Source organism: Salvelinus alpinus, chromosome 11, assembly GCF_045679555.1.
Source record: "Salvelinus alpinus chromosome 11, SLU_Salpinus.1, whole genome shotgun sequence".
Classification (NCBI taxonomy): domain Eukaryota; kingdom Metazoa; phylum Chordata; class Actinopteri; order Salmoniformes; family Salmonidae; genus Salvelinus; species Salvelinus alpinus.
In genome coordinates this window covers 38,621,165-38,648,902 of record NC_092096.1, presented here as the reverse complement: position 1 = coordinate 38,648,902, position 27,738 = coordinate 38,621,165, and the positions used below count along the sequence as shown (strand labels likewise).

The 27,738-nt window shown below is 44.8% G+C and overlaps 1 protein-coding gene and 1 non-coding gene across 3 annotated transcripts in view; both read left to right on the top strand.

Moving 5' to 3' along the window:
- Positions 1-27,738, top strand: part of LOC139534113 (chemokine-like protein TAFA-5) — a 208,387-nt gene that overhangs the window by 34,001 nt on the left and 146,648 nt on the right. The window contains exon 1 of one of the 2 annotated variants that reach the window (XM_071332880.1): positions 20,443-21,442. The exons of the other annotated variant lie outside the window; for it this stretch is intronic. Within the exon in view, the coding sequence (XP_071188981.1) occupies positions 21,352-21,442 (91 nt within the window). The 5' untranslated portion in view covers positions 20,443-21,351. Of the gene's footprint in view, positions 1-20,442; positions 21,443-27,738 lie in introns of those variants that run through there. 2 annotated transcript variants of the gene reach the window in all.
- On the top strand, positions 26,917-26,993 carry trnaa-ugc (transfer RNA alanine (anticodon UGC)). Its single transcript has one exon. It is a non-coding gene; the product is annotated as a tRNA-Ala (tRNA).

The window sequence follows — 27,738 nt, the reverse complement described above, 5'->3', positions numbered from 1 at the left end:
GAAACAGGCAGGAGCAGGGGAACAAATGCTGGTAGTTTTCACTAACAAAACAAACTGGCAACAGACAAATAGAGAACACAGGTATAAATACACAGGGGATAATGGGAAAGATGGGCGACACCTGGAGGGGGGGGGGGGGGGGGGTGGTGGTGGAGACAATCACAAGGACAGGTGAAACAGATCAGGATGTGACAGTCCAGAGGTTGGAGGAGACCAGCCGGAGCTTGCCAAGGAGTCTTGTTTTGTGCACAAACTGTGCAAGCGGCGATGAATGCGGAAACATCAGGGACTGTGGTAGGCCACCAAAAACATTGTCGCACCAAAGCCAGGGTCTGACAGGAGTGGAGAGGACCACATCAGGCATGAACATTCGTTTATCTGGACCCCCCCCCCCCCTGGGGGTGCACCTCCTGAACCTGCTTCCCTATTCCCCAGTTGATTGCGGTCGCCAGGCAAGAGGTGGGAAGGATGGTCTCAGGTTCTGGGGTAGTAGTCGTGGAGCTATAGTGGCGTGACAGCGCATCTGACTTGACGTTCTTGGATCCTGGCCGGTAGGAGAGGGAGAAGTTAAACAGGGTGAACAGTAGGGCCCATCTAGCCTGCCTGTAATTGAGGCGCTTGGCGGTGTGGAGATATTCCAAGTTCTTCTGGTCGTTCCACACGATGAATGGATGTTCCGCCTCCTCCAGCCAGTGCCTCCACTCCTCCAATGCCATCTTCACCGCGAGCAGCTCACGATTCCCCACATCCTAGTTCCCCTCCGTGGCATTGAGGTGGTGAGAGAAGAAGGCGCAGGGATGCAACTTGAGGTCCAGGGCAGACCTCTGGGACAGGACAGCCCCCACTCCAACATCAGAAGCATCGGCCTCAACCAGGAACTGGCGGGACGGGTCAGGATGAACCAAGATGAGAGCTGTGGTGAAGTGGTGTTTGAGATCCCAGAATGCCTGATCAGCAGCTGGAGAACACGTGAACGGAACTTTGGGAGAGGTGAGTGCAGACAGGGGGAAGTCAGGGTGCTGTAGCCCCAGATAAAGCTGTGATAAAAGTTGGGGAAGCCCAGGAACCGCTGCAGCTGGACTCTGGATGTGGGCTGGGGCCAATCCACCAATGCTCTCACCTTCCCGGGATCCATCTGTATGCTCCCTGCAGCGATGATGTAACCCAGAAACGGGATGCTGGAGCGATGGAATTCTCACTTCTCAGCTTTTACAAAAATCTGGTTCTCCAGGAGGCCTGGGTTAACCTGACAGACGTGGAGCATGTGTGCTTGGGTGGAGCGGGAGAAGACGAGGATGTCATCGAGGTTGACGAAGACGAACTGGTTCAACATGTTGAGGAGAACATCGTATCCGCACCACGTGGTAGGTGTTCCGTAGGTCCAGCTTAGAGAACACGGTGGCCCCCTGGAACGGCTTGAAGGCCGAAGAGATGAGAGTTAAGAGTTTCTTCAACATGATGTCGTTGAGACCTCGAATGTCGATGCACAGATGCAGGTTTGTCCTTCTCCACAAAGAAGAAACCTGCGCAGGCTGGGGAGGCAGAAGCACGGATGAACCCGGCAGCTAGGGAGTCTACAATGTAGGTCTCCATAGCCCTGGTTTCCGTACTCGACTGAGAGTACAGTCGTCCACGTGGCGGAGTGGTGCCGGGGAGAAGATCAATCCTGCAGTCATAGGGTCGGTGCAGTGGCAGCGAAGTGACCCGGGCATACTGAACACCTCCCAGAGGTCCTGGTACTCCGTGTGAATGACGGAGAGATCCGGGGCAACCTCTGAGGCCCCAGGAGACGTCAGGGAACAGGTTGCGCTGACTTCAGGCAGTGGGCGTGGCAGAACGGGCTCCAGCCCATGATGGCACTGGCAGACCAGTCCATGAGGGGATTGGGGCCTCCCGAGTGGCGCAGTGGTCTAAGGCACTGAATCGCAGTGCTAGCTGTGCCACTAGAGATTCTGGGTTCGAGCCCAGGCTCTGTCGCAGCCGACCGCAACCGGGAGGCCCATGGGGCGTCTCGCTGTGGTTCCCTGACACACGTAGGTTGATGGGGGTGGTATTGTGGGTGACCTGGCAAAATAGAATGCCCATCCAGTGCTTGACTGGTTCCCCCACAGCATCATGGCATGAAAAGGAACACGAGTAAGGGGAGAGGAAATGTTCTCCGTAAGGGTTTTCAGAGTACTTGCTCCTACAGGTGAGCCTGGTCTTTTAGTGGACAGGTGGAGACTAAATGACCAGTAGTCCTGCAATACAGGCAACTCTTAGCGTGATGCCTATATAGCTGTTCAGCTGGAGACAGCTTAGCTCTGCCTAGTTGCATGGGCTCGGGAAGAGGTGAATTGTCAGTCTTCGGAGGCTCTTGTGGGAACTCGGGTAGCCTCGGGTTCTCTCGGCAACGGAGCCGTCAGGGACTTCCTTGATATCTCGGAGGCGAAGTGGAATCGACTCTTCTCTCCTTCCTTCGTTCCCGTAGTCGTCCATCGATCCAAATCGTCAAGGCGATGAGTGAGTCGAGATCCATTGGTTGTTCCCGGGCTGCAAGCTCGTCCTTAACTTCCTCCGATACTCCGTGTAGGAACGTGTCAAACAGAGCTTCCGGGTTCCAAGCAATCTCAGCTGTCAACATGCGGAGATCCACTGCGTAGTCTGCCACACTACGGGAGTCTTGGCGTAGCTGGAGCAGCTTGCGAGCAACCTCTCTCCTGGACAACGGAGAATCAAACACCTTCCGAACTTCCTCCACGAGCACCTCCAGACTGAGGTAGACGGCGGATTGTTTCTCCCACACCGCCGTGGCCCAGGCGAGTGCCCTCCTGGACATCAGTGTAATGATGAACGCTATCCTCGTGTGGTCCGACGGGAATGAAGAAGGCTGCAGCTCGAAAATGAGGGAGCACTGGGAGAGAAAAGCTCCTTGGGAGGAGATGGCGTTGCGGAGCTGGTCTGCTGTGTCAGTCATGGCCAGTTTGTTCTATCACTTTTTTGCTATGACCCAGATGCAGACAGTGTCGAAGAAACAAAAGTTTATTTCTAACACAGGGGCATGCAAACAACAGGTCAAAGGCAGGCAGGGGTCAATAATCCAGTAAGGTGGGGTAAGGTACAAAACGGCAGGCAGGCTCATTGCAGGCAGAAGGTCAAAACTGGGAAGGTCTAGAAAACAGGTGCAAGAAACAGGCAGGAGCAGGGGAACAAACGCTGGTAGGTTTCACTAACAAAACAAACTGGCAACAGACAAATAGAGAACACAGGTATAAATACACAGGGGATCATGGGAAAGATGGGCGACACTTGGAGGGGGGGTGGAAACAATCACAAGGACAGGTGAAACAGATCAGGATGTGACAGTCCCAGGTCTAAATCAGTCCCTTGGTTACAAGGGGCTCATGGTAGGTGTCAGTAAGAACTGGGAGAGGTGACATAACTGGAGAGTAAGAGAGAGTGAGAGTGTGGGTGAGAGTGAGGAGGAAGGGATTGTCCAGACTCAGACTGTTTTAACACTCTTGGTTTGACCACCAGACGACAGAAAGAGAAAGAAAACAGTTATGAGCTGAACATAACAGTATGCCATGGGGACAGTAGCAGCTGACCCAACTTTTGTTAGTGACTATTATGATGTCCCATTGTAGCCAATTTAGTTGTAGTAATTCTGTTACTGCAATTTTGGTAATTCCGTTACCAATTAGGTAACATAATTATGAGTATGAATCACTTAATAATTCATAAACAAAATTGATATTAGTAAAATCACTATAACTTATTGGTAGGTCAACCGTTACTTGTTACTTCTGTGAACTTTCATTATCCTACCTCATGAGGGAGAGAAATTAGAAATTATCTGAAAGATATGTTGGTTTTTGGTAACGGAATTACAAGGCACAACCCCTATTTATTACATTTACAGAAGGTAAACCATTTCAGCAAAACTAAATTATAATTGTTGATATTAGTTGTTTGGGGTCTTTACGTCAACGTTATTGTGTGTTGATGTATTTCTGATACTGTACTTTTCTAAGACCCCTTTTCCATCCAGAAATCAAAGCCTTTACTTATGCCTCATTTTTAAAATTGAAAATGGTTGAAAAATGTGTCTATTCCTTATAGACTCTTAGCGTTCATTTGACACCAAATTTGATAAGCTCCTATGAACTTCACATGATGGTGCTTATGAGTCCTTTATGATGGAAATGCCCTTTAGATTCAAATATAGGGCATCCTTATCGCCACACAATTGAATCAAATGCAGTCTCTAGATCTCTATCCAGGGATAATGGAATTCCAGAGCTCATATTTTCACGGTGTGAGGAGTCTAAATCCATGGTGGAATCAGGATGAGGCCCTGCTATAACTCTGTCAGTGGCTGTAGGCGTGTGTGCATGTGTGTGTGTGCTCCCAATAAGGCAAGGCACAGTCTGTCTGACAACTCACACACACACACACACACACACACACACACACACACACACACACACACACACACACACACACACACACACACACACACACACACACACACACACACACACACACACACACACACACACACACACACACACACACACACACACACACACACACACAACTAACTGAAGGCCACATGTTTAGAGACTAATTGAAAGTAAGCAAGAGGGGATATGAATACAAGAGCAGCTGCCAATCAAGAGGCAGTCACTGTGGTGATAGTAACTGACAGCAACATTGCCTGCCCCTCCAATGGCACATCACTGTGAAATTACGAATCAACAGCATGTTATTCAAACTAGACAACCAGCTCAGCCTTTTTCCCTCAGTTTGTATGCACACACACACACACACACACACACACACACACACACACACACACACACACACACACACACACACACACACACACACACACACACACACACACACACACACACACACACACACACACACACACACACACACACACACACACACATCTCCAGCAAAGACATATAGAGCTCACATTCCAACCTCTCGCTCTCTCTCAAAGTGAAACTATTTACCACTATCCTTTCTGTCATGTTTTGTCATTGATCATCATGTCTTGTCCCTGTGCTTCCCTCTGCTGGTCTTATTAGGTTCTTTCCCTCTTTCTATCCCTCTCTCTCCCCCTCCCTCTCTCCCTCTCTCGCTCTCTCTCTCTATCGTTCCGTTCCTGCTCCCAGCTGTTTCTCATTCTCCTAACCACCTCATTTACTCTTTCACACCTGTCCCCTATTTTGCCCTCTGATTAGAGTCCCTATTTCTCGCTCTGTTTTCCGCTTCTGTCCTTGTCGGATTCTTGTTTGATGTTTGCTGTTCTGTCCTTGTTCCGCCCTGTCGTGTTTTTGCCTTCTTCAGATGCTGCGTGTGAGCAGGTGTCTATGTCAGCTACGGCCTGTGCCTTCCTGAAGCGACCTGCAGTCTGTGGTCGCGTCTCCAGTCGTTCCTCTCTACTGACGAGAGGATTTCAGTTTCCTGTTTTGGATTTTCCTATGATAATATCCAGGAGTATCATTGTTTGTTTAAGACTGGATTAAAGACTCTGTTTCTCTTAAGTCGCTTTTGGGTCCTCATTCATCAGCATAACAGAAGAATCCGACCAAGAATGGACCCAGCGACTACGGATTCTCGCAACACTGCCGTCGAGTTCCAGGGAGCAATGCTCGGCAGACACGAGCAGGAATTGTTTGCTGCTCGTCATGCCGTTGAGACCCTGGCCGCTCAGGTCTCCGATCTCTCAGGACAGTTTCAGAGTCTTCGTCTCGTGCCACCAGCTACTTCCTGGTCTTCCGAGTCTCCGGAACCTAGGGTTAATAACCCACCATGTTACTCTGGGCAGCCCACTGAGTGTCGCTCCTTTCTCATCCAGTGTGATATTGTGTTCTCTCTCCAGCCCAACACATACTCAAGAGAGAGAGCTCGGATCGCTTACGTCATATCACTCCTTACTGGTCGGGCTCGGGAGTGGGGCACAGCTATCTGGGAGGCAAGGGCTGAGTGTTCTAACGTTTATCAGAACTTTAAAGAGGAGATGATACGGGTTTTTGATCGTTCAGTTTTTGGGAAGGAGGCTTCCAGGGCCCTGGCTTCCCTATGTCAGGGTGATCGATCCATAACGGATTACTCTATAGAGTTTCGCACTCTTGCTGCATCCAGTGACTGGAACGAGCCGGCGTTGCTCGCTCGTTTTCTGGAGGGACTCCACGCTGAGGTTAAGGATGAGATTCTCTCCCGGGAGGTTCCTTCCAGCGTGGACTCTTTGATTGCACTCGCCATCCGCATAGAACGACGGGTAGATCTTCGTCACCGAGCTCGTGGAAGAGAGCTCGCGTTAACGGTGTTTCCCCTCTCCGCATCTCAACCATCTCCTCCCACCGGCTCAGAGACTGAGCCCATGCAGCTGGGAGGTATTCGCATCTCGACTAAGGAGAGGGAACGGAGAATCACCAACCGCCTTTGCCTCTATTGCGGTTCTGCTGGACATTTTGTCATTTTACATTTACATTTAAGTCATTTAGCAGACGCTCTTATCCAGAGCGACTTACAAATTGGTGCATTCACCTTATGACATCCAGTGGAACAACCACTTTACAATAGTGCATCTAAATCTTTTAAGGGGGGGGGGGGTCAGAAGGATTACTTTATCCTATCCTAGGTATTCCTTGAAGAGGTGGGGTTTCAGGTGTCTCCGGAAGGTGGTGATTGACTCCGCTGTCCTGGCGTCGTGAGGGAGTTTGTTCCACCATTGGGGTGCCAGAGCAGCGAACAGTTTTGTCATGTCATGTCCAGTAAAAGCCAGAGCTCACCAGTAAGCGGAGGGCTACTGGTGAGCGCTACTACTCAGGTCTCTCCATCAAGATCCTGTACTACCTTGTCGGTCCATCTACGCTGGACCGGTTCGGCTGCTTCCTGCAGTGCCTTGATAGACTCAGAGGCTGAGGGTTGTTTTATGGACGAAGCATGGGCTCGGAAACATGACATTCCTCTCAGACAGTTAGGGAAGCCCACGCCCATGTTCGCCTTAGATGGTAGTCTTCTCCCCAGTATCAGATGTGAGACACTACCTTTAACCCTCACAGTATCTGGTAACCACAGTGAGACCATTTCCTTTTTGATTTTTCGTTCACCTTTTACACCTGTTGTTTTGGGTCATCCCTGGCTAGTATGTCATAATCCTTCTATTAATTGGTCTAGTAATTCTATCCTATCCTGGAACGTTTCTTGTCATGTGAAGTGTTTAATGTCTGCTATCCCTCCTGTTTCTTCTGTCCCCTCTACTCAGGAGGAACCTGGTGATTTGACAGGAGTGCCGGAGGAATATCATGATCTGCGCACGGTCTTCAGTCGGTCCAGAGCCAACTCTCTTCCTCCTCACCGGTCGTATGATTGTTGTATTGATCTCCTTCCGGGGACCACTCCCCCTCGGGGTAGACTATACTCTCTGTCGGCTCCCGAACGTAAGGCTCTCGAGGATTATCTGTCTGTTTCTCTCGACGCCGGTACCGTGGTGCCTTCTTCCTCTCCCGCCGGAGCGGGGTTTTTTTTTGTTAAGAAGAAGGACGGTACTCTGCGCCCCTGCGTGGATTATCGAGGGCTGAATGACATAACGGTTAAGAATCGTTATCCGCTTCCCCTTATGTCGTCAGCCTTCGAGATTCTGCAGGGAGCCAGGTTCTTTACTAAGTTGGACCTTCGTAACGCTTACCATCTAGTGCGCATCAGAGAGGGGGACGAGTGGAAAACGGCGTTTAACACTCCGTTAGGGCATTTTGAATACCGGGTTCTGCCGTTCGGTCTCGCTAATGCTCCAGCTGTCTTTCAGGCATTAGTTAATGATGTACTGAGAGACATGCTGAACATCTTTGTTTTCGTTTACCTTGACGATATCCTGATTTTTTCACCGTCACTCGAGATTCATGTTCAGCACGTTCGACGTGTACTCCAGCGCCTTTTAGAGAATTGTCTCTACGTGAAGGCTGAGAAGTGCGCCTTTCATGTCTCCTCTGTCACATTTCTCGGTTCTGTGATTTCCGCTGAAGGCATTCAGATGGATCCCGCTAAGGTCCAGGCTGTCAGCGATTGGCCCGTTCCTAAGTCACGTGTCGAGTTGCAGCGCTTTCTCGGTTTCGCTAATTTCTATCGGCGTTTCATTCGTAATTTCGGTCAAGTGGCTGCCCCTCTCACAGCTCTGACTTCTGTCAAGACTTGCTTTAAGTGGTCCGGTTCCGCCCAGGGAGCTTTTGATCTCCTCAAGAAGCGTTTTACATCCGCTCCTATCCTTGTTACTCCTGACGTCACTAAACAATTCATTGTCGAGGTTGACGCTTCAGAGGTGGGCGTGGGAGCCATTCTGTCCCAGCGCTTCCATTCTGACGATAAGGTTCATCCTTGCGCTTACTTTTCTCATCGCCTGTCGCCATCGGAACGCAACTATGATGTGGGTAACCGCGAACTGCTCGCCATCCGCTTAGCCATAGGCGAATGGCGACAGTGGTTGGAGGGGGCGACCGTCCCTTTTGTCGTTTGGACTGACCATAAGAACCTTGAGTACATCCGTTCTGCCAAACGACTTAATGCACGTCAAGCTCGTTGGGCGTTGTTTTTCGCTCGTTTCGAGTTCGTGATTTCCTATCGCCCGGGAAATAAGAACACCAAGCCTGATGCCTTATCCCGTCTCTTTAGTTCTTCTGTGGCTTCTACCGACCCCGAGGGGATTCTCCCTGAAGGGCGTGTTGTCGGGTTGACTGTCTGGGGAATTGAGAGACAGGTAAAGCAAGCACTCACTCACACTGCGTCGCCGCGCGCTTGTCCTAGTAACCTTCTGTTCGTTCCTGTCTCTACTCGTCTGGCTGTTCTTCAGTGGGCTCACTCTGCCAAGTTAGCTGGCCACCCCGGCGTTCGGGGTACGCTTGCTTCTATTCGCCAGCGGTTTTGGTGGCCTACTCAGGAGCGTGACACGCGCCGTTTCGTGGCTGCTTGTTCAGACTGCGCGCAGACTAAGTCAGGTAACTCTCCTCCTGCCGGTCGTCTCAGACCGCTTCCCATTCCTTCTCGACCATGGTCTCACATCGCCTTAGACTTTATTACCGGTCTGCCTTCGTCTGCGGGGAAGACTGTGATTCTTACGGTTATCGATAGGTTCTCTAAGGCGGCACATTTCATTCCCCTCGCTAAGCTTCCTTCCGCTAAGGAGACGGCACAAATCATCATTGAGAATGTGTTCAGAATTCATGGCCTCCCGTTAGACGCCGTTTCAGACAGAGGACCGCAATTCACGTCACAGTTTTGGAGGGAGTTCTGTCGTTTGATTGGTGCTTCCGTCAGTCTCTCTTCCGGGTTTCATCCCCAGTCTAACGGTCAAGCAGAAAGGGCCAATCAGTCGATTGGTCGCATATTACGCAGCCTTTCGTTTCGAAACCCTGCGTCTTGGGCAGAACAGCTCCCCTGGGCTGAGTACGCTCACAACTCGCTTCCTTCGTCTGCTACCGGGCTATCTCCGTTTCAGAGTAGTCTTGGGTACCAGCCTCCTCTGTTCTCGTCCCAGCTCGCCGAGTCCAGCGTTCCCTCCGCTCAGGCTTTTGTCCAACGTTGTGAGCGCACCTGGAGGAGGGTCAGGTCTGCACTTTGCCGTTACAGGGCGCAGACTGTGAGAGCCGCCAATAAACGTAGGATTAAGAGTCCTAGGTATTGACGCGGTCAGAGAGTGTGGCTTTCCACTCGTAACCTTCCCCTTACGACAGCTTCTCGCAAGTTGACTCCGCGGTTCATTGGTCCGTTCCGTGTCTCTCAGGTCGTCAATCCTGTCGCCGTGCGTCTGCTTCTTCCGCGACATCTTCGTCGCGTCCACCCTGTCTTCCATGTCTCCTGTGTCAAGCCTTTTCTTCGCGCCCCCGTTCGTCTTCCCTCCCCCCCCCCCCGTCCTTGTCGAGGGCGCACCTATTTACAAGGTACGGAAGATCATGGACATGCGTTCTCGGGGACGTGGTCACCAGTACTTAGTGGATTGGGAGGGTTACGGTCCTGAGGAGAGGAGTTGGGTTCCATCTCGGGACGTGCTGGACCGTTCGTTGATTGATGATTTCCTTCGTTGCCGCCAGGGTTCCTCCTCGAGTGCGCCAGGAGGCGCTCGGTGAGTGGGGGGGTACTGTCATGTTTTGTCATTGATCATCATGTCTTGTCCCTGTGCTTCCCTCTGCTGGTCTTATTAGGTTCTTTCCCTCTTTCTAACCCTCTCTCTCCCCCTCCCTCTCTCCCTCTCTCGCTCTCTCTCTCTATCGTTCCGTTCCTGCTCCCAGCTGTTTCTCATTCTCCTAACCACCTCATTTACTCTTTCACACCTGTCCCCTATTTTGCCCTCTGATTAGAGTCCCTATTTCTCGCTCTGTTTTCCGCTTCTGTCCTTGTCGGATTCTTGTTTGATGTTTGCTGTTCTGTCCTTGTTCTGCCCTGTCGTGTTTTTGCCTTCTTCAGATGCTGCGTGTGAGCAGGTGTCTATGTCAGCTACGGCCTGTGCCTTCCTGAAGCGACCTGCAGTCTGTGGTCGCGTCTCCAGTCGTTCCTCTCTACTGACGAGAGGATTTCAGTTTCCTGTTTTGGATTTTCCTATGATAATATCCAGGAGTATCATTGTTTGTTTAAGACTGGATTAAAGACTCTGTTTCTCTTAAGTCGCTTTTGGGTCCTCATTCATCAGCATAACACTTTCACTCTCTCCGTCTGATAATCACATTTTTCTTTCTTTCATAATTTTATTTTTCCCCCATCACCTCGAGGCATCTAAAGGTGAAGTCAAGGTTACAGCAATCTTAGGATGGCTGGTATCATTTCATAGAGCTTGTTAGCCTGCTGATCTCTTCTCTTTGTATTATCTCTCTATAGGCTGTTGATAGTGGAGGCCACACATTCAGTCTGTGAGTTTTTAACTGTATTGTCTCATTCGTAGCATCTTCTCTTCTCCTCTACATCCATTTCTACAGACAGTGACACACACACACACACGTGCAAACACACACATGCATATTCAACGTTTTCCATGTATTATGTAAGGGTACTGTATAGAAACGAGGTATTTTTTGGTTCTTAAAGGCTGTTTTATTATAAAGTATCTTTACCCGGCATTTTACACTGTTGCCGTGCATACGCTCGTCTTTCCCAAGGTGGTCCATCCGAACTCACGTAGTGCTAATACATTTGTATCGGGGAAAGACTACCGGTAGACGAGGAGTGGTTTTTATCGCCAACATCAGTACCTCCACTCACTCGTTCTCTCGTTCTTTCCTCGACGTCTTCTGAGATGCATACTGATACTCTCCACTCCTCCTCTCCTCCTCTCTTCCGTCACACACCCGCTGTGCTCACCTGTTTCCTCTCAACCCTTTCTCTCCTCCTTTCGTCCCCTCATCCTCTCCTCCTTCACAAGCTGTCCTGCATCCTGCTTTCCGAGAACAGAGACAAGAGGGTTTGTTCGTTACAAGGGATGGTATAGATTTTCCCTATTATCTCATCCTGTGCTTCAGTGGTTTTGAAATGAATAGTCTATATTCTAATAGCCATTCCTGGTCCTTCAGCATTGGGGAACAGGATCCGTACCTGTCCAGGTTTCGACTTTAGCATTGTAACGTGCAAGAGTTATTCAGATACTCTCAGAGAACAAAAAAACAGAGGTGTTTAAAAACCAACACATTTCAGAATTATAACAGCCATTGTCTCAGAATAGTACATAGTACATAGTCTGTTGTCAGGTCGGAAAAGGGTGTGAACAAACTACACTTTGTTCTTTCATTGGCTGATGTACCTACATTATAAATAGCCTGTGCTGTAGGGTTCAGTTTATTAACTTATATTGATACTAAAAATAATGGGCATATCAAATGTATTTATTTATATATATATATATATACATTTTTAATGGTTTATATGAATGGTTTATAAGTAGCTCATATGCTGTATGTATGTATAAACACCATAGATTATTTACAGACATTTGCAAAGCTGTGATGTAAATTGTCAAGGGCATATAAGCTTAGGAACAAACACGTGAGCAAACATAGACACACTGAACCAAAATATAAACGCAACATGTAAAAGTGTTGGTCCCATGTTTCATGAGCTGAGATAAAATATCCCAGAAATGTTCCATATGTTTGCATCCCTGTTAGTCAGCATTTCTCCTTTGGCCAAGATAATCCATCCACCTGTCAGGTGTGGCATATCAAGAAGATGATTAAACAGCGTGATCATTACACAGGTATACTTACTTACTTACTTACTGACTTTATTGTCCTCATGGGGACATTTTGTTGCAGTGTCATGTACACATTTAAAGTGCCGTTTAAATACAAAACAAAATTGACAATACAACTTTCATAACAGTTACATACCAATAAAAAATAAAATAATTATAATTATAATAAAATAAAGAAATAAAACATTTTTTTTTTTTAAAGACTAGCCTGCTGGCCTTATGGAGTCGATAGGAACATTAGCCTGAGCTATTTAGGCTTGGGTCTAAAATGATTTTGTGAGCCTTACGGAGGGCCCTGACCTTAAAGATCTCATCCAGGCCTGTCTGTTTGACTCCAAGTACCTTGCTTGCTGTGGTAATAATCCTTCTCAACATATTTCTCTGGCTGACAGTGGCATTGCCAAACCAACAAACAGTACAAAAAGTTAAAATACTCTCAAGTACCTTGTGCTAGGAACAATAAAACTCTGAAATGTGCAGTTTTGTCACACAACACAATGTCACAGATGTCACAAGTTGAGGGAGCGTGCAATTGGGATGCTGACTGCAGGAATATCCACCAGAGCTGTTGCCAGACATTTGCATGTTCATGTCTCTACCATAAGCCTCATCCGACGTCGTTTTGGAGAATTTGGCAGTATGTCCAACCGGCCTCACAACCGCAAACCACATGTAGCCATGACAGCCCAGGACCTCCGCATCCGGCTTCTTCACCTTCAGGACCAGCCACCCAGACAGCCGATGAAACTGTGGGTTTGCACAGCTGAAGAATTTCTGCACAAAATATTAAAAAAATTCTCAGGGAAGCTCATCAGCGTGCTCTGTGTCCTCACCAGGTTCTTGACCTGAATGTAGTTCGGCTTCGTAACCAACTTCAGGTGGAAAATGCCCACCTTCGATGGCCACTGGCATACTGGAAAAGTGTGCTCTTCACGGATTAATCCAGGTTTAAACTGTACCGGACAGATAGCGTTGTGTGGGCAAGCGGTTTGCTGATGTCAACATTGTGAACAGAGTGCCCCATGGTGGCAGTGGGGTTATGGTATGGGCAGGCGTGAACTATGGACAACGAACACAATGACATTTTATCGATGGCAATTTGAATGCACAGAGATACCGTGACGAGGTCCTGGGGCCCATGTTTGTGCCATTCATCCGCATCCATCACCTCATGTTTCAGCATGCAAGTGCACGGCCCCATGTCGGAAGGATTTGTACACAATTCCTGGAAGCTAAAAATGTCCCAGTTCTTCCATGGCCTGCATACTCACCAGACATTTCACCCATTGAGCACATTTAGGATGCTCTGGATTGACGTGTGTTCCAGTTCCCGCCAATATCCAGCCACTTTTACAGCCATTGAAGAGGAGTATGACAACATTCCACAGGCCACAATCAACAGCCTGATCAACTCTATGCAAAGGATATGTGTCGCGCTGCATGAGGCAAATGGTGGTCACACCAGATACCTTTTTTTAAAGGTATACCTGTACTTGTAACGACAGTCTATTTCGTCCTCCTCATCGGACGAGGAGAGGCGAGAAGGATCGGAGGACCAATGTGCAGAGTGGTAAGTTTCCATGATATTTAATATACATGAAAACAATACACGATACAAAACAACAAACGAACATACCGTAACAGTCCCGTGTGGCGAAACACTGACACAGGAACAAACACCCACCAACCAAACGTGAAACCCCGGCTGCCTAAGTATGATTCTCAATCAGGGACAACGATTGACAGCTGCCTCTGATTGAGAATCATACCAGGCCGAACCCAAAATTCCAACATAGAAAACACACATAGACAACCCACCCCAACTCACGCCCTGACCATACTAAATAAATACAAAACAAGGGAAAATAAGGTCAGGAACGTGACAGTACTAGATGTATCGTACCAACAAGGGAAAACATTGGATATGTTGGAATATTTATGCGACATATTGAATAACAAATCAACTTTTCCCAAAAACTTGGAAGATGATTAAAGAATATCAAAGAGAATCTATAAAAAGATAAAAGGAATTTATTTCAATAAAAACAGTGTCCTACACTAGCCTATAGGCTGACTGCCCAAGGTTTGCCTGCAACCACTGTTTTAGATATGAAAGGGATTGGTATGAAACAATATTACCCTTGCTTGGGAATATAGGCTATTTGCAAAGATCGGATTCTTTCTTTCCCATTCTAGTATAAAAAAAGAATGAGATTTGTAAAAATTGCCAGTAATAATACTTGGAAGGGAGATCAAACCCTAGACCACACTGATTATTCTGTTTGTATCTACGGTGCTATTGTTGTTCCTCAAGTCCAGGTTTCAGAGACTGTTGTGGCCATATGTGGTGCTCACTGTGAACATATTGTTCTAATTTTACTTTATAAGGATGAGTCCTTAGTATTCTATTATTGTATTTCCCTTGTGGCTATGACAACACTAGGTAAACAACCTTTGATTTTCGGGCAACATTGAATTCCATCTGTTTTATAAAGGGCTTTTAGTTTATGCTCCTTTTGTGTTGCTTGGCACAATATATATACACTACAAAACATTAAGAACCCCTTCCTAATATTGAGTTTTTGAATTTTGAGTTGTGTTTTTTTTGCCCTCAGAAGAGCCTCAATTCGTTGGGGCATGGACTCTACCAGGTGTCGCAATTGGCTGGATGTTCTTTGGGTGGTTGACCATTCTTGATACACACTGGAAACTTTTAAGTGTGACAAACCCAGCAGTGTTGCAGTTCTTGACACAAACTGCTGCACCTGGCACCATACCCCGTTCAAAAGCACTTAAATATTTTGTCTTGTCCATTCACCCTCTGAATGGCACACATGCACAATCCATGTCTCGATTGTCTTAAGGCTTAAAAAATCCTTCATTAACATCTCTCCTCCCCTTAATCTACACTGATTGAAGTGGACTTAAGAAGTGACGTCAATAAGCGATCATAGCGTTCACCTGGATTCATCTGGTCAGTCTATGCCATGGAAAAAGCATGTTTTGTATACTCAGTGTATGTGTGCCAATGTGGAGAAATAAGTGGGCCCTCAAAGTGAGTGTATATTGGTATATATTGGTATATTTATATTGGTTACACTTGATGTTATTATTTTCTATAGAAAATGTATTATTATAACAATACCATTCAGGGTGGAAATCATTAAAATACCATTGAAGCAGTACATATTTAATTCACTGCAAATTATTTGAAATAAGTAGGCCTTTTCAACCCTGCGCAATCAGATTTGTGTAGTTAATGAGGTGTCTTCCTGGCTGTAAAATTTTGAGAAACTGATGAATATTCAAGAGCAAACAAACATAATCAGCCTCATAACACACCGACGTACGCCACTTAAACGGCTGATGAATGGGATTAGAGCAGGTGAGTCCTGAGTGGCTTATACTGACGAAGAGAGGGGGAGAGAGAGGGGGAAGGGGATGCAGGAGAGGGGGAGAGAGGGAGAAAGTATAGAGCGAGAGAGAGAGAGAGAGGGGGGGGGGGGGTTGGTGGTTGCAGGTAAAATTAATTCCTCAGTGTATCTGTAGGTTCTTCTCAGGTTTAATTAGGGAGCTGTCTTGCTTGAGTGTTGGTGCTGATATGTTTCTATTAAGTATCATGGACTGCAATCTATGCTATACTTAACTATATGTATTCAGAGACTTGAGGAAGTGTATAGGCTACTGTTGTATGTCTGAGCGATTGGGGGGGTGCTACGCTGACATATGTAATTGATTTAAGATGGTCATCCTATGGATCATTTAGTAATTTGATTTAGCATTTTAGGACCCCTTTAGGTATACAAAAAAATATATATAAATAGATTATTTGATAAAATATTGAATTCGGCCTTTAATACTATAGTTCAGAGAAATGCATTGAATAATAATACATTCATAAAATGGCAAAAAAGAGAAATCTGCCTGATTCCAGCCTTGCTGAAGCGCCCCCAGATCATCATCAAGCCTCCACCAAATTTCACAGTGGGTGCAAGACACTGGCTTGTAGGCCTCTCCAGGTCTCACACCCACTGTGAAATTTGGTGATGATCTGTGGGTGCTTCAGCAAGGCTGGAATCGGTCAGATTTGTCTTTGTGAGGGACACATGAATCAAGCCACGTACATGGTTGTCCTGGAAGAAAACTTGCTTCCTTCTGCTCTGACAATGTTCCCCAACTCTGAGGATTGGTTTTTCCAGCGGGACAATGCTCCATGCCACACAGCCAGGTCAATCAAGGTGTGGATGGAGGACCACCAGATCATGGCCCTGTCATGGCCAGCCCAATCTCCAGACCTGAACCCCATTGAAAACCTCTGGAATGTGATCAAGAGGAAGATGGATGGTCACAGGCCATCAAACAAAGCCGAGCTGCTTGAATTTCTGCACCAGGAGTGGCATGAAGTCACCCAACATCAATGACTGGTGGAGAGCATGACAAGACGCATGAAAGCTGTGATTGAAAATCAGGGTTATTCCACCAAATATTGATTTCTGAACTCTTCTTAAGTTAAAAACATTAGTATTGTGTTGTTTAAAAATGAATATGAACTTATTTTCTTTGCATTATTCGAGGTCTGACAACACAGAATTATTTTTGGTTATTTTGACCAGTTGTCATTTTCTGCAAATAAATGCTCTAAATGACAATATTTTTATTTGGTATTTGGGAGAAATGTTGTCAGTAGTTTATAGAATAAAACAAAAATGTTAATTTTACCCGAACACACCTATAAATAGTAAAACCAGAGAAACTAATACTTTTGCAGTGATCTTGTAATTTTTATATAAAAAAATATATATATTTATATTATGTATATTTTTATATATATTTATATATTTTTTTTTACACATGTTTAACCCCTTTTTCTGACAAACACCACTTTAGTTCTGCCACCTTTCACCACAGAGGCCTAAGTGCGACATTGGTGGTGCGGTGGATTGAGACGCATCCAATGCAAAAACAGATATCTAGTTTAAACTGACAGATTTTGATGGGGATTTTTTTGTTATGTAATTTAGAATGACACACCGGTGCTTCAATCGACTCTATGGGGTTTTAATACTTTGAGACTTGATTGAGCTGTTTGGAAGATTATGAACTAACTACATACCTCAAATCAATATAACCTAGAGTACAGGTCTTACTTCCAATTACTGCAAAAACGATCAATCCAAGGAAGAAATTAAAAGATTTCATCATATGACACCAACTCATTCAATGTTAGGGACCGTCCAACCATGTTTCTCAGTTGGGTGCACATTTTGGATTTAAGTATCTTTTTCTATTGTGTGTCTTGAAAATATGAATTTCTTCTGGCCAAAGTAAAATCCTTGGAGAGCCTTAGTGTACTGTATATTTCATAATTAATATATTGGTTTCAGTGGAGCTATTGAACAGTACCTTTAAATGGTTTGGTAGACAAATGTTTCACTGGAATTGTTCAAAGAAACCTCGACAGATCAAGCAGTAGACTGCTTTTCACTGTTTTCTTTGGTCAAATTCTTTGACAATAGACAACTTAACATTTCACAGACATGGATCCATTAAACTAGACATGACATTGGCTGGGACGTAATGCCCAATCTTCAACATAAAGAAAAAAGATGAATAAAGACAAAAAAACTCAAACTCTGACGTACATACATTTCAACAAACATTAATGACATCATACTTGCTCAAACCTATATGTTCCCACAGTATCCATACCCATCTTGTTTGTTCTCATAATAAAACAAGAATCACGTTTTTTATCCTCTGGATATTTCTAGGGTTTGTAATACTTTATGCCATATGGCTTAAAATTGTTCTACAGTATTTTATCTGTAGCCCACATTTTTTCAATATTTAAATAATAATGCATTTGATTAATCTACTGTTTTAAAGATGAAAACATCTACAATAGCATATGTGTGTATCCGACCAATACAATGTGATTTGATTCGGAGGATCATTTGATTTCCAGTTTTGAAAAAAAAAATCAAAATGGTTCAACTCTTATTTCTGTTTCAATTAGTCAAACTGCTCCTCTGAATTCCGTAGAGCGATTCTCCTGCAGTGGACTTCTAACAAGAATTGAGACAAAAGCAGAATTGGACAATATGGCCTAATTTTGATCATCTCATCTTTATAGAGTATTGTCCATGTAGAAGATAATGGGGAATACAGTGAATATAAACGTTTTGCTGCTGTTAGTTATATGGCTTTTAATGGCATGGGCCATGGTTTGGCCGACGACCTGAACAGAACAGAGGACAAAGCAAGCAATGCTTCGCTTAGCTCCGGGTAGGGAGACACAGAGAGGAGAGAAAGGAGGGAAGGCAGGTGGAACAAGGATGCAGGCTACAGACAGTATAACACTCAAATAAGGCTCTCCGTAGGACTCTTACTCTTGTTTCTGTACAAAACTGGACACTGTAACAAGGCTTTGTAGCTGTACTCTTACTCATGCGTTTGCTGCAGAAACCTGGACTTTCAGTTTATAAGATTGTACAACAGTGTAATAAGCCTCTCTGGACTTTTGATTAAGAAATACTGTAAAGTGAAGGCCTATATTATGTGTGCTTGAGGCTACTGTGCAGCTCATGGATGTTTGGCGTGTTGCCCCTAAGCACTGATGCAGGGTCAGTTATTTATCATTCCCTTAATAGGTTAATAGGATTAGGCTTGGGGGTTATAGGGTAATCTGAAACTATAGTCTGTGGTTAATGGCCATTTCTCAGCCAGGTCATTCAAGATTGATATCAAAATTGGACGTCTATCCATGGCCTGAGGACGTCGGAAAATGCCTTCAAAACAGGCCACTAGGGGCAACAGTGAGCGCTATTACCATCAAGTAGGCTTGGGTTTTGCTAGGGCATTGTGGATGGGTGTAATCCCATGACTCTGGATCAGAAGGTTGTGTCTTCAATTCCAGTTATGCACACAGTTTTTTAAGTTTTAGTTTCCACCCTATCCCAAATCTTAACCCTTACCTTAAACCATTTGGAATGAGCGCCTAAATATGATGTTTTAACCCTATCCCAAATCTTAACCCTTACCTTAACCATTTGGAATGTGTGCCTAAGCTTAACCCGTAACTTCAAAGTTTGACGTTTGGAGAAATGGAATGATACAGAGCAGCAGAAGCAACAAAACACTTAGAAAATTGTCCTTTGGAGCAACTTCGAAATTTGACGTTTGGAGAACGTGGATGAACATCAAATTCTGCTGTGAGACTGTGAGAGCTTGTTGCCCTTTCTACCCTTGTCCTATAAATAACAAATCTGAAGTATTTTAGTGACCGGCAATGACAGGGTTCACCATATTTGATGTAAGCCACTTTCCCCCAGCCCTCCACCCCCCCTGACACACGCACACACCCCGCCCCCTTGGCAGACACCTTGTGGACAGGTCTCCGTTAATTGCTGTCCCACTGATTGATAGATTACAGCCTGAGAATGGAAGACGCTGGGAGGAGAGAGCTCTTTCTCTCTCCCCCTCTCTCTCTTCCCCTCTCTCTCTCTCTCTCTCTCTGCAAAGGCAGCATCAAACATGGATGCCCTTGTTGTTAACACCTCCTCCACCCCCCACCCACACCATTAATTAGTGGTGAAATAGCTGCAGGAGCCAAGTTATTGACACTGCAAACTGTTTGTTTGGATGAAGTTCAATCCCTATGTACAGTATATCAGTGGTGTCACTTGTTTATAGTCTCTATAGATGGATTGGCTGCAGAATATGAGAATTGCCACAGACCCATCAAGGGTTTTGGAAATGGAATGGACACTGTTTTGCAGGAGATATTGCATGTGATTGGCCCATATGCCCATATTCTTGTATTGAAAAATACTTTTAACTTGAAAGAATCTGTGCAAATCTGTCTTTGAAATATAATGTATATAGGCTACTAAAGGCACACGCTGGGTGCTAGGCTATATTTGTAATAGAAAAACAAAGAAAAAATGCATTGACATTCCATTGGACATGCCCTAAGGTATTACAACTGTAATTCTCCAAATGCAGAATAGGGACAATGTAATTAGCGAGTTTACAACGAACAATGCAGTGTTTTTAATCATCCCGTTCCTCCTCAATCCCCTCCACGCGCACGCCTCTTCTCCTCTCCTCACACTGCCTCTGTGAAATCGCCCGAAGAAACATATTTCTGGGGAGTTGTTGTGACGTCACTCACCGGGAGCGCACAGAGCAGGGAGAGAGAAAGTCGCGTCTGTAGACTTTATATGCGGCCGCCTGACGAAGAAAGCGGCAAGCCCGAAGAACCGGCACTGAGATCAGGGATGGTGATGCCGATATATACTGTGTCATCATCATCACTAACGGACAAATGTATCGAAATCCAGAAGTAGATCAAGAAACTAAACCGGATACGGTCTATTGCGCGTTTGTTTTTAGTTTTTTTTTTATCCGTTAAAGGTCGGGAGGTATCGCTTCCAAATCGAAAGAGATGCGAGCATCTTTCATGATCTACATGGAGAACAACTAAGACGAGAGGTATCCACAGATGATGAGCTATCCCTGTGCGTAAAATGTCAAGCGTGCTATCTGGCTGAAACTGAACGGATATATACCCTATTGCATAGCGACATAGACGTGCTGCCTGCCTCTGAGTCTATTCCTGCGCGGGAGTTGTGTGGAACATGTACTGGAGGAGAGTGGTGATCAGCGCACCGAATTACCGTATCCGCGCACAGCAGTCAGAGAGAGGGGGCGAATAGAAAGCTGCTGGTGAGCCTGCGGTGACCGAGTCACGGACGCGGGCTGAAGTGGCAGTGGGGATGTCAGCACTTCAAACGATGGGGGTTTAACAGCCCCGCTTCATACTGAGGCACCAAACACTTCAATTTTGACCCAGCACTGAGTCCGTTTCCACGGCCATGATCATCTATTTCTATTTTTCCCCTTCAGCTGACGGATTGACTTGTATTTTTATTCGCCCCAGCAATTTCTAAAGGGGGATTTATTTTGTGCATTCCACACGTGTTGTAGACTGTTTTCTCTTATTTCTGGGGGGTGAGAAGCATTGCGCTGGATGGGAGCAGAATGGAAGGCTGTGTGTGTCTCTGAAGACTGCTGGCCTCTCTCCTCCGGTGTTAATAAGCCGTCGCCACTCGCCAGCCAGGATGCAGCTTCTTAGAGTTGCGTGGGCTTTAGCGGGAGCGGCAATCTGTTGTTTTGTTATTCTTCTCATCCACTCACGCTTGCTCAAAGAAGGTAATTGTTTATGTAAATGATTCCAGACCATTATATAATGGCGTTGTCATATTACATAGCTCTGTTTTCATGTCGCCTGTCTATACTGTAGCCCACTCACTGTCTTTCATATATCAAGTCTCATAGCCCTAGATGACATCAGATAAGAGCCTCGTGCAGAATGCGTCTTTGGCTCTCATGCTTAATCAACTTTTCCATGGGGGTCAAACCTGCTGGATTTGACCCCAAGCCAAAACATACAAATCGATTCGATAATATGAATATCTATCTATTCGATGAATGTGAACAATTCCATGGTCTGATTGTCACCAGCAATACTTTCCTACTTGTTAATGGCAACAAGTGATAGACCTATCCAATTGAACCAATTATATTTATTATATATTTTTTGTAATTTACCAACTAAAAATAACAGAAGATAAATACATTTATACTGTATATAACGTTAATATATGGGTGATATTATCCCGTTTCAATAGATAGTGTGATTTATAGTTGAGTTCTTCAATAGATGGCACTATAGTCTAGGTTTAGGGTAAGGCTGAGGTCAAACCCTTATTGTTTCCTCCTATTAGCCTGCTGTTATTCTTGTTGTCATGCTTCATGTCATGACCACTGGATAAAATACAACCCTGCTAAACATTCGTTCACCTTATGGCGAAGCGCTAGTTACAAATCTTAGTGTTGCCCACTGCAGTATTGCTATGTGGTTTATATTTTGACCTGCATTAATGTCGTTTATAAATGTATAGGGAGCTGTTTTTTACAGCTTTTAAGACAATTAGTTTGTTTTCATTTGCACACATTCTCCAATTGTTTTGATTTCATTTTTTATTTGTATTTATTTTTAACCCCAAATAACCCTGGATTTCACATTGGTAAAGCTTTGAATATACATTCTATGCACAAAATGCCATGCCTTTTCTCTCATGTCTGGCCTGAGGCTAGGGGCAAACAAGCGCTGTTTGTGTGTGGGTGTGTGGCAGGCAGCAGGGTCCTTAGGTTACGACTCGACCAGGCTCCTCTCCTCACTGTCAGTAGAAAGGCAGGTCAACCGGTGGCAAATGGTCTCTCTCTCTATGGCATCTCTGTACCACATGGTGGAAAGATATATTAATGCGTGCCAAGTGAGAAAGACTTTTACTGTTAGTCTTGTGCCGACAGGGCTAAAGGGGCTGTCAGGGCTCTGAGCTCTGACTACAGCCCAAATAATCCACATCCACCCAACTGAATTCATGTGGCGTGTGATAGGCCAGGGCATGGTATTCTTCCGGAATGGGAATGTGATAGGCAGCCTATCATAGGCTGTGGTATTCTTCCGGAATGGCAAATTAATGCACAAATGCAATATATCTTACGCTTCCTGATCAATGAGTTTGTGATCGTGACCAAGGCTATATTTGTCCATGTTCAATAGCATTTTGTGAATATCATTATATTCATTTCCACAACACAAAATAGCAAATTGGTTAGCTAACATGTCTTTTATGTCTAGAAAACATGTATTTTATGTCTTGTAGCCTTCGGTTATTTTGTTCATGTTGTTAGCTTTAATATATCAGAGGTTTGGAATTGGAAGTCTATTGTGGAAAGTATTTTTTTATTGAAATATATGCAAGGAAGCAGGAAGAGGCATACAAAGGAAGATGGGACCATGTTCCCTTTGTGCTGTTATAATTGCCAAGGTCAAAACGCACGGTAGGCTACAGAATAAAAAACACGCTGCTGATATAATGAATTCAAAAGAACTGCATTAACTGCTTATAATATGCCAGAATAATATGATTTTGCTCATACAGTTGCTAGTAGCTACAATCTTTTGAAATGTTCTCAGTCAAAATGACATATTTCCACATCTCTTTGCATTGAATGTTAACGAACCAAAACATGAACATGTCTTTTTTTGCAAATGAAATAAATAAGTGCTATTTTTAGCTTCCCCAGCATGACAGATACCTAAAATATACAGGCAGGCAGGCAGGACACTATATACAGTGCATTCGGAAAGTATTCAGACCCCTTCCCATTTTCCACATTTTGTTACGTTACAGCCTTATTCTAAAATTGATTAAATACATGTTTTCCTCATCAATCTACACACAATACCCCATAATGACAAAGCGAAAACAGTTTTTTAGAAATGTTTGCAAATGTATATAAAAAAAGATAGAAACACTACCGTTCAAAAGTTTGGGGTCACTTAGAAATGTCCTTGTTTTTGAAAGAAAAGCAAATTTTTTTGTCCATTAAAATAACATCAAATTCATCAGAAATACAGTGGCGACATTGTTAATGTTGTAAATGACTATTGTAGCTGGAAACGGCAGATTTTTTATTGAATATTTATATAGGCGTACAGAGGCCCATTATCAGCAACCATCACTCCTGTGTTCCAATGGCATGTTGTGTTAGCTAATCCAAACTCGTCAGTCTATTCTTGTTCTGAGCAGTGAAGGCTATTCCATGTGAGAAATCGCAAAGAAACTGAAGATCTCGTACAACACTTGGTACTATTCCTTTCACAGAACAGCCCAAACTGGCTCTAACCAGAAAAGAAAGAGGAGTGAGAGGCCCCGGTGCACAACTGAGCAAGAGAACAAGTACATTAGAGTATCTAGTTTGAGAAACAGACGCCTCACAAGTCCTCAACTGGCAGCTTCATTACATAATAACTGCAAAACACCAGTCTCAATGTCAACAGTGAAGAGGCGACTCTGGGATGCTGGCCTTCTAGGCAGAGTTCTCTGTCCAGTGTCTGTGTTCTTTTGCCCATCTTAATCTTTTATTTTTATTGGCCAGTCTTAGAAATTGCTTTTTCTTTGCAACTCTGCCTAGAAGGCAAGCATCCCGGAGTCGCCTCTGCACTGGTGACGTTGAGACTGGTGTTTTGCAGGTTCTATTCAATGAAGCTGCCAGTTGAGGACTTGTGAGGCATCTGTTTGTCAAACACGACACTCTAATGTACTTGTCCTCTTGCTCAGTTGTGCACCGGGGCCTCCCATTCCTCTTTCAATACTATTTAAAGCCTGTTTGCGCTGTTTTAATCAGAACAACAGTTTTCAGCTGTGCTAACATAATTGCTAAAGGGTTTTCTAATGATCAATTAGCTTTTTGAAATGCTAAACTTGGATTAGCTAACATACCGTGCCATTGGAACTCAGGAGTGATGGTTGCTGATAATGGGCCTCTGTATGCCTATGTAGATATTCCATTAACAGCTACAATAGTCATTTACAACATTAACAATGTCTACACTGTATTTCTGATCAATTTGACATTAATGGACAAAAACAAGGACATATCTAAGTGAACCCAAACTATTGAATTCTAGTGTATATATAATACCAAACTTACATAAGTATTCAGACCCTTTGCTTTGAGACTATAACATTATCTCAGGTGCATCCTGTTTCCATTGATCATCCTTGAGATATTTCTACAACTTGATTGGAGTCCACTTGTGGTAAATTAAATTGATTGGACATGATTTGGAAATGCACACACCGGTCCATATAAGGTCCCACATTTGAAGGTACATGTAAGGGCAAAAACCAAGCCATGAGGTCGAAAGAATTGCCCATAGAGTTCCGAGACAGGATTGTGCGAAGGCACAGATCTGGGGAAGGCTACCAAAACATTTATGCAGCATTGAAGGTCCCCAAGAAGACAGTGGCCTCCATCATTCTTAAATGGGAGAAGTTTGGAACCACCAAGACTCTTCCTAGAGCGGGCCACCCGGCCAAACTGAGCAATCGGGGGAGAAGGGCCTTGGTCAGGGAGGTGACCAGGAACACAATTGTCACTCTGAGCTCCAGGGTTCCACTGTGGTGGAGATGGGAGAAACTTACAGAAGGACAAATATCTCTGCAGGACTCCACCAATCATGCCATTCCTCAGTAAAAGGCACATGACAGCCCTCGCTTGGAGTTTGCCAAAAGCAATCTAAAGGACTCTCAGACCATGAGAAACAAGATTCTCTGGTCTGTTGAAACCAAGATTGAACTCTTTGGCCGGAATGGCAAACATCACGTTTGGAGGAAACCTGGCACCATCCCTAAGGTGAAGCATGGTGGTGGCAGAATCATGCTGTGGGGATGTTTTTCAGCGGCAGGGACTGGGAGACTAGTTAGGAGCGAGGGAAGATGAACAGGGCAAAGTACAGAGATATCCGTGATGAAAACCTGCTCCAGAGTGCTCAGGACCTCAGACTGGGGTGAATGTTCACCTTCCAACATGACAACGACCTTAAGCACACAGCCAAGAAAACACAGGAGTGGCTTCAGGACAAGTCTCTGAATGTCCTTGAGTGGCCCAGCCAGAGCACTGACTTGAACCCAATCGAACATCTCTGGAGAGACCTGAAAATAGCTGTGCAGCGAAGCTCCCCATCCAACCTGACAGATCTTGAGAGGATCTGCAGAGAAGGATGGGAGAAACTCCCCAGATACAGGTGCCAAGCTTGTAGCGTCATACCCAAGAAGACTCAATGTTGTAATTGCTGCCAAAGGTGCCTCAACAATGTACTGAGGAAAGGGTCTGAATACTTATGTAAATGTGATATTTCAGTTTTTAAAATTTTATACATTTGCTAAAATAAAAAAAAGTATCTGTTTTTGCTTTGTCATTTTGGGGTATTGTGTGTAGATTTATGAGGGGGAAAAACAATGTAATCCATTTAGAACATGGCTGTAACGTAACAAAATGTGGAATAATTAAAGGGGTCTGAATACTTTCCGAATGCATTGTAGCCAGAGGACATGAGGAATCATGTATTTAATTATATAGAGTTGAAGTCAGAAATGTATATACACTTAGGTTGGAGTCATTAAAACTCGTTTTTCAACCACTCCACAAATTTCTTGTTAGCAAATTATAGTTTTGGCAAGTCGATTCGGACATCTACTATGTACATGACACAAGTAATTTTTCCAACAATTGTTTACAGACCGATTATTTCACTTATAACTCACTGTATCACAATTCCAGTTGGTCAGAAGTTTACATACACTAAGTTGACTGTGCCTTTAAACAGCTGTCATGGCTTTAAAAGCTTCTGATAGGCTAATTGACATAATTTGAGTCAATTGGAGGTGTACCTGTGGATGTAGTTCAAGGCCTAATTTCAAACTCAGTGCCTCTTTTCTTGACATCATGGGAAAATCAAAAGAAATCAGCCAAGACCTCAGAAAAAAATTGTAGACCTCCACAAGTCTGGTTCATCATTGGGAGCAATTTCCAAACACCTTAAGGTACCACGCTCATCTGTACAAGCAATAGTGCGCATGTATAAACACTATGGGACTACGCATCCGTCATACCACTCAGGAAGGAGACTCGTTCTGTCTCCTAGAGATGAACGTACTTTGGTGCGAAAAGTGCAAATCAATCCCAGAACAATAGCAAAGGACCCTGTGAAGATGCTGGAGAAAACAGGTACAAAAGTATCTATATCCACAGTAAAACGAGTCCTATATGGTCCCGTGTGGCTCAGTTGGTAGAGCATGGCACTTGCAATGCCAGGGTTGTGGGTTCAATTCCCACGGGGGGACCAGGATGAATATGTATGAACTTTCCAATTTGTAAGTTGCTCTGGATAAGAGCGTCTGCTAAATGACTTAAATGTAAATGTTAAATGTCTATATCGACATAACCTGAAAGGCCGCTCAGCAAGGAAGAAGCCACTGCTCCAAAACTGCTAAAAAAAGCCAGACTACGGTTTGGAAATGCACATGGGGACAAAGATCGTACTTTTTGGAGAAATGTCCTCTGGTCTGATGAAACAAAAATAGAACTGTTTGGCCATAATGACCATCGTTATGTTTGGAGGAAAAAGGGGAAGGCTTGCAAGCCGAAGAACACCTACCCAACCACCTACCCAACCATGAAGCACAGCATCATGTTGTGGTGGTGCTTTGCTGCAGGAGGGACTGGTGCACTTCACAAAATAGATGGCATCATAACGTAGGAAAATGATGTGGATACATTGAAGAAAGATCTCAAGACATCAGTCAGGAAGTTAAAGCTTGGTCACAAATGGGTCTTCCAAAAGGACAATGACGCCAAGCATACTTCCAAAGTTGTGGCAAAATGGCTTAAGGATAACAAATTCAAGGTATTGGAGTGGCCATCACAAAGCCCTGACCTCAATCCTACAGAAAATTTGTGGGAAGAACTGAAAAAGCACGTGCGAGCAAGGATGCCTATAAGCCTGACTCCAGCTCTGTCAGGAGAAATGGGCCAAAATTCACCCAACTTATTTTGGGAAGCTTGTGGAAGGCTACCCGAAACATTAGACC